Source organism: Habropoda laboriosa, unplaced genomic scaffold, assembly GCF_001263275.1.
Source record: "Habropoda laboriosa isolate 0110345459 unplaced genomic scaffold, ASM126327v1 scaffold12, whole genome shotgun sequence".
Classification (NCBI taxonomy): domain Eukaryota; kingdom Metazoa; phylum Arthropoda; class Insecta; order Hymenoptera; family Apidae; genus Habropoda; species Habropoda laboriosa.
The window spans coordinates 854,397-862,784 of NW_017100132.1; the positions used below are offsets into that span (position 1 = coordinate 854,397).

Below are 8,388 nucleotides of genomic sequence, written 5' to 3' on the forward strand. Positions count from 1 at the left end.
AAGAATTCTGAGTTATTAGGATTTTAGAGAATTTTAAGATATTTCAAATAGAAGTATTGATGAGGTTAGTTTGGAAGTTTCTAATGATTATTTCGGAATTTTAGGTTCCGATATGATACATGCATAAAACAATAGGTTATAACAATGAACAGTTTATCTTAATCTGAAGTGAACGGAATAAGTATAATTTGAAAGATAGTTTCCGCGATTGTTATACAGTGGCATTGAAAATAGTGCAAAAATTATGACAGAAAAGACTATGAACGTATGGAAATAATGAATTGTCCTTAATATTGAAATTCTACGATGAATATTTTGATTTTCTAAGTGATAATTAAGCTCGTTTTATACAACAGTTTAGAAAATTTGAAAATTCGAACAAATAAATAAATGAAAATAATCAACGGTAGTTCAACTAAATCTGAAATCATTTTTACCATTTTCATCATAATAAAATATACAAGCAGGAAGAAAATATAGAGGAAAAATTTCGTAAAAATAATAGGTTAAGCCGATGCGAGCAAAAAAGGACAAGCAGCAAATGTTTTCCAGGAACTTTTTCATGTTTGGCTGCGTATAAATCCAGATATTTTGGATAGAATATTTTCACGGTAACGTGCCTCAATAACTTCGCATTTTAGTTTCTGACTTGAAAAATATGTATTATACATTCTTCTTTCTACATAAAAGCTAATATTTCGGTCTACGAAAACGTTGCAGATTTACTTTTCAATTATTAATCTCTGTGAAATAATTCTTTTCAGCTTGTATGTATGCTTTACTTGGCTTTTATTTTAAAATGTGGAGCAGAAAACGTTTCTCTAATCTCTCTTTTTTTTTTTTTTTTTTTTTTTCAAGAGATGCAATTACCTTAATTTCATAAAACCTGCAATTGACAATAAAAATTAGAATTCAAACATACAAAACGTTCTTTCCAATTTTGCTAACTTTTTCTATTTACTACAGACCATTTTCGCAAGTGTTACTACAAAATATGCAATTCTTTCTTCCCTGAAATATTTTCAAATTATCAACTGAAAAATTTTCCTTCTTGGAACTTCCGGAGCTTTCAAATTGAAACAACATTTTTATTTTCTGTCATTTTTATACCCATTACCTTCAATTTTCTCAATCATCAATTTCAATTCTCTTTAATATAAACCTTTCAAGAATTCCGCAAGCTTTTCGTTCAATTATTACATCAACTTTATTATAAGAGATTTTTGCATTGTAGTATAGAGAGAAAGGAGGGAGAGAATTATAAATTTTAGAAAGAAAGCAGGTTTCTTCTCCCCCAAGAGTTCGAAAATGTCCACGAATTATCAATCAAGAGAAAAGAAATCGAATTTCTTCTAACGGCCACCCATCTTTATTGTGACTGCGGTCAACGATGCTTGACTTTAAAAGAAGATCGACGAAGACTCTACCAACTCAACGAAGTCCCCTACAACTACACTTTCTATAATTATTATAAAATAAAGTATACTATACCAAAAAGAAAAAAAGAAACAACCTACACAAGAAAAATCACAATAATTTCTATCACTATCCACAACAATATCTACTAAATTCATTTAACGCTAGTATCATTTTTTAAATCATCAATTATGTCACCAATTTCCTCCAATTTTCTACGTTGCACAAGAAAATTCGAATTCACATTTAATTCCAATTATTATCATACTATATCCCAATTAGTGTTATATTTCAATCAGTAGTAAATGCTTTTTCATCCTCGTTAAATATGAAAATATTGATAAATAAGCAATACAATCGATTTTAAACGAAGCACAACGAACTGGCGAAGAGAGCAGTGGATTTTCGAGCGAGTAAACGTTTCGTTGGCCAGTGTGGATTATTTAATATTCCATTAACGAAAACGAGGCGAAAAATCTGGCGAGATCGCCGCGCGAAATATGCCGCGACCCTTTCCCATCGTAATCCGCGCGCGAACCGGCGAAAGGAGAAAATATCCGATTAATCGGGAATCGAATTCGCCGGATACGCCGCGAAATCCGATTAATTTCCCATCTCCTGCATTATTCCCACCGATTTCGACCATTTTTACGATCCTCGTGTTGCCCGTTGTTGTCGAATAAATACGCGTGAACGTTCGTTGACCCCATTTTCAGGTTCTTTGTGGTTCAATAGTGTACAGTGTACGCGCGGTGCGATTCGAAAATTCGGGACTGTGTGGAATCTCTATGGAAAATCGTGGAATTCTAGTGACGACGTTTCAAATGGTTGAACAATTCAGGACAGATTTTGGTCGATATTTCAGGAATATTGTGCAACGTGAGTTTTGAATTTTTGTTTTATATAAACTCAACAGCTGTAGATAAAGAATATTCCATCCTTAATGAAAGAGAAATTAACCCTTTGCACTCCAAGCATTTTTTGATAAGATTAGATAGCAATTTCAGTGTACTTTTGCAGTGAAACTTTTGAAAATATAAAGATTTGTCAAGAAAGAAAAGATTTTTTATATTTAAGTTGCATTATTTTAGTAATATTAAGAAACTTCAATTTTACATTTCTAAGTTCTCCAAATTTTTAATATTTAAGTTGCATTATTTTAGTAATATTAAGAAACTTCAATTTTACATTTCTAAGTTCTCCAGAGTAATGAAGTATGTCGCTGTTCCGTACCGAACATTTTTTTTGTCTATTTTCGCATCGAGCCTTTCTCCTTTTATTTTTACAGCTTAAGGAAATTGTAAGACGGGCCTGAAGAATCCGCGACCCATAGGATTAGCCGGGGCCGTTATTAAGCGCGTACCCTCGGTAATTTCACCACCAGAACTCAGTTTATTAACCATTGTCCCGATTTTCCAATTACTGAACTAGTGTCTTCCTTCTCTCATGTCCTATCTCCTTTTTTCGGAATTCCCCAAAACCCCGACACCTCATCCTTCTACCACCACTTCCCACCACCACACCCTACGACCAATACTTAATGTTCTTATTTCTCCCATTTTTCACTTCCAAAATTAAACTCCGCCCTCAGTAGCTGAGATGCGTGACTTCCTCTGAATTTCGAATCAGTATCATTCTGAACGTTAAACAACCAAGTATTGAGTCAGTCCGAGCGCTGAACGCATAATCAAGTCGTTTATATTATAACGTTGGAGAAAGGGTATTCCGGGATCGCTTCAGACCTCGTTAGAAAACAGTCCGATTTTTCTCTCGTGATCCAAGTTTGAAACATAACTCAAACCGACGCGAGTACACGACAGTCGCCATAACAGCGCCTTTGGAGTGCAAAGGGTTAATGGATAATTTGACTAAAAAATTGTGCTCGGTTTTCTACCTTTTTCTACCCATTTTAATTACAATTGCACGTTTCAAGTGACAAAAATGCTTGTTACTTGTTGCGACAATTTTCTTTATGTATAAAAATCGAATTTTCGTTTTATGCGAGCTTTAGTGGTTATATATGCCAGTTGGAGAATATTCAATTGTAAATTAATAAGAATAAATAGTTAATTTGAGAGAGAAATTGTGTTTGGATCTCTGTATTCACTATCCTAGTTTTGTGTTTAAGTCAGAATGAGAGTTTCTGTAGGTAGTAAATTCTCGATAGATTGAAAAACTCTGAGAAATTAACAAGGAACCCTTTGGCAGACAGTGAAACAGAAGTCGTAACTTACCTGATAGAGTACATCCAAGGAAATTGGGTAAACCATCTGCTCGACAATGACTCTGAGAACAGTGTTAGGCCCCCCTTGAGTCTCTGCTTGTGTCTGTGCCACCTGGTTCTGTCCAGGAATCGCAACTTGGTTGTTTGAGTTCTGTAACAAATAAAAAAAAAAAGGCCAAAATGTAATCAGCCGCTGTCACATTTTCTAGAGTTACAATAAAATTTATAACACTTCAGAAACAATTTTTTTCTTAATATCTTTGTCAACATAGATTCACTGTAACATTTTCTACCGCATTCATTTTCCGTAATCATTCACAAGAAATGATATTTCATTCTCATAGGCCACACTCAGTAACGAAAGTTTCAGGACACAAAGTGAAAGAGAAATATATTTTTTTTAATTTTGACCATTTTAGAAATTGACGTAAAATAAATATTGAAAATCTGGATCAAAAATTTTCAAATATAACAGAAAAAATATTGTTCGATTTTTAAATGGTGAAGTGACCGACTTACGAGCCACCCTGTATTATGAACATTTGTTTACACGGGGTTAGAGTAATGAACAGAATCTATTTCACTTCTGTTTTCCAATGAAACGTAAACTGTTTTCATTTTTTCTTTCTCCTTTTAGTTTCTAGAAGTCATCAGAGTCTAAAACATCATCGCTGTCATCAGCTGTCGCCGCGAAGCGAACTTCACCGTCGATTAGCATAAAATGGTAAAGAAATGCGGCACGTTAGATCCCCGACGGAGATTAAAACGCAGCTTGGGAACACGCCGGAGCCGGAAGTTGCCGCGAAAGAGGAACTTGTTACCGAGTTAGTCGCCGGAACGACGAGAAATCGATCCGCCTATGCGAGAAGTCTTTCCAAGTTGCACGATCCTGTGCAACCAACACCGGCAAATTTACTCATAAAACGTAACAATTCTTTCTATTGTTTCCTTCAATTTTTTTTTTTTTAATCAGAGCCTCTTTTATTCATTTTTTAAGTCTTTGCATAATTTCACGATTTTTTTATATTGGACATTGTACACGTAAATTATGGAAAAGATGTTAACACTTGTATGGAGAATTTGTGCTTTCTATGTGGTATCTCTGAACTGAGGTAAATTCGGGTAATTAACGATCTTTTTTTTTGTTGATTAATCAGAATCTTTGATATAGTATCGCGACTTTCTAAACTGAACATTATGCAGGCTACTTGAAAAAATGTTATCATTTGCATGGAGAATTTGTACTTTATACAGGATATCTTCGAACTAAGGAGTAATTGTGGATAATTAACTGACCATTTTTTCGTTGATTAATCAGATCCACTTTGATATAATTTTTAAAATCCTTGTTAAATTGAAGATTATACACATAACACCCTGTATATTTTATACCTTCAACAGAAAATCGCGAATGTGATTACAAGAGTAAATAAAAATAATGTGCCTCAAAATTTTGGAAATCACTTGCAGAAGATTCCAAAAGTGTGTCGACAAATGAAGACTCTGAAGACAAAGTACATTTGTTAACATGATACGTTGTGTTATCAGTTATATTTCTCTGAAAAAAGTGAACAGTTTTTTAAACACCCTATATAGCTAATTTATTTAGAAAATTGCGCAGGATAGTAATTTTCCGTTTTCTCCGAAATTCTTGATTTTCACTGAAATTCCCATAGCTCAATTGACAAATTGCAATTGAATATATATATTCAATTTTCAATTTATTCTTCAAATTTCCAATCTATTCTTCGATTGATTCGAGCCGCGGGAATATTTCACGATGAACGAAAGTGTAACATAATTTTGTTAACGTGGAAAAATCTATTTTCCAAGGAATAACAGCGCCGATCAATATTCACGTCCGTTAATACCGAATTTTCGCCTGTCCCGTTTCGACAAACACATATTTTCAGATTATCTACCGATAAAAAAATAAAGTTTCTGCGCCACGGGAGCGTATTTTCATCCGTTGGCGTCGCCAATGTCCAAATAAAAGCAAACACGTTATGCACACAGGCCAGGAAAAAATACACACCTACACCGAGCAATTATTTCAATTTTGTAACATGTTCGAATGAAGATACGGGGCGATGTTTGGAAAAATGAAAACCGACGTGGAACGAGAAAATTAGCGCTGTTTGTCGAAATATTCGCAAATATTGGTCGGAGCGGACATAAATACCGTTTTAATTAAAAAAAACAAATCAATTTATTTAATACAACTTTCGGGTAATACATAGTTAATTCGTACGTGTTAAAATGCAGTAATAAAAAATATTCTCACATTCTTTATCGATCAACTTCCTAATTTTCTGTTCGAAGCAAAGAATTTCTCAAAAATTAATAGAATAAAGATTATTAATTTAAATTTCCTTGCCACTGATGATATTCGCATTCATTATCAGTCAATTTTCTAATTTTCTGTTCGAAGCAAAAACTTTCTCAAAAATCAACAGAAAGAATATTACAATTTAATTTCCTTGCCACTGATGATATTCGTATTCATTATCAGTCAATTTTCTAATTTTCTGTTCGAAGCAAAAACTTTCTCAAAAATCAACAGAAAGACGATTATAATTTAATTTTCTTGTCACTAACGACTTTCATATTCTTTATCAATCAACTTCCTAATTTTCTGTTCGAAGCAAAAACTTTCTCAAAAATCAATAGAAAGAAGATTATTAATTTAAATTTTCTTGCCACTGATGATATTCGTATTCATTATCAGTCAATTTTCTAATTTTCTGTTCGAAGCAAAAACTTTCTCAAAAATCAACAGAAAGAAGATTATAATTTAATTTTCTGTTCGAAGCAAAGTTTCTCGAAAATCACCAGAAAAGAGACTAATAATTTTCATTTCGTTGCCACTAACGCGAAGCCAATTGTTGTATTGTAATTAAAACTTGAATCTTCGATCCAGTGACCATTCCAATTACACGTTCCAGCCACGCTGCAAACGAAGAACACGAAAAACAGAGGCCAACAGAGACATTAACAGCATTGTTTCCCTTGGCAAGGCCAATTTTGGCCTGTTGCATTTTTAATAGCCCGGACGGGAACGTCCATGCGCTAACGGTCCCGATTAATATTGAAATTCAATCGGCCACTTTGCGCTCGCTGATCGATTCCACCCCTGTATTTCATCGATCGATCTCTCGTTGCCGCCGGGCCAAAAGATAAACGATGTTTTCCGCAGTTTTTCCCTTTTGCATATCGATTCGTTTATGTTTAATAATATTCTCACTTTTCGCGATAATAATTAAGCGAGTTATAATTAGTGGAGTTAATGAACGATCCTCGAAACTTGTCAGGAACACTTTTCGACGCTGTTTCGGGATTCTGGTAATATCATTGTATTGTAACATATAAAAAATAACCATTATTAACCGTAACAATGATCTTAGAATGGAGTTTTTTATTGGAATTATTTTAGTGGAATTTTTGGTTGATTTGCAAATTATTGGTCATTATTTAATAAATACTTTTTTTTATTATTTCAAACCTATATTAATACTTGTACGTATTTAATTACTTGAAGAAATGATAATTCTATTTTCAAGTGTTAAAAATATCCGTCAAACACTCTTCTGGTGAACAAATTTTTTGCGCATAAAGGTGATCCATATAAAAAATAAGCAAAATTTAAAAGTATAATATTGTAAATTTCATTCTAATATGATATTCTGGTATTAATATTAAAATTGAACGTAATATTCGTACATTATACATATTGTAATTCCCGCGTTACAATATAACGATGTAAATTTAGTAACGAGAACGAGTGGTGTTAATTCGTGATTATAAATTGCAAAGAATATTCACCGTGAATATTGCAATAGACGAATAACAACAAGTATTGAGATATAAAAACCTTTTTATTTACGTCACTCGAGCCTGCGAAGGAAATAAAACAGACGCACGTAGATAATTCGACGAAGTTCACGTGAACTTCCTTCCGGGACGGCGAATTTCCGGTAGTTTTGAAGTCTGTGGCATTTATGGTGTCTCCGCTGGTCACGTCGGCCATTCGTGTAAAATTAAAATGACCACCGGGTATAGAGGAGATTCGACGTGTCGAAGTATTTTTATGTCGAATGTGGGTATGAAATTACGAGAAGTTCAGTGCGTCATAAAACGGATAAAATAAAATTAACTAATAAAACTCTAATGACTCTCTTAGAAACTCGATCTTCCGGACATCTGCCATTTTCTTTCGAATAACACCATCAATTTTCTCCACGTCTGTTTGGTAATATTTGAAATAATAAACTTCTTTCATCTGTCCATTCAAGTTTCACGTGAATTTATGAAAATTTGTTTTAGAATTTTCTTTTTCATATATTTGCTTTAGTTTACTTTTTAATTATTTCATTCGGAATAAATTAGTTTAGAAGGAGAATTGTTCTATTCGTTATAAATGAGTTTCTATAATTTAAAATGAATCGAAAGAAGATAAAAGAAATTTCACATTTCTATTCGAGAAAAGAAAATGTAGTTGTTTTATTCTGCTCCCGTGAAAAATGATTGCTGACCAGTTTCATGCCATGTTTGAATTACCATTTAATACAGTCTCAATTTGTATGATAAATATTATTATTTACCGAGTTTTGTGTGACCTATAATATTAATGTGATATTTACTGCACTGAATGTGTCAAATATCAAATTGACATACAATTAAACCAAGAAGTAATTCTATAATAATCTATAACGTTTTAAAAAAAGGAGAATATTGTAAAAATAAAAATT

The 8,388-nt window shown here is 33.0% G+C and overlaps 1 protein-coding gene across 1 annotated transcript in view; it reads right to left on the minus strand.

Annotated features, from left to right (window-relative positions):
• The window catches only part of LOC108575161 (polypyrimidine tract-binding protein 2), a 179,706-nt gene that overhangs the window by 62,154 nt on the left and 109,164 nt on the right, over positions 1–8,388 (minus strand). The window contains exon 4 of the mRNA XM_017937926.1: positions 3,651–3,791. Coding sequence (XP_017793415.1) covers positions 3,651–3,791 — 141 coding nt within the window. The remainder of the gene's footprint in view (positions 1–3,650; positions 3,792–8,388) is intronic.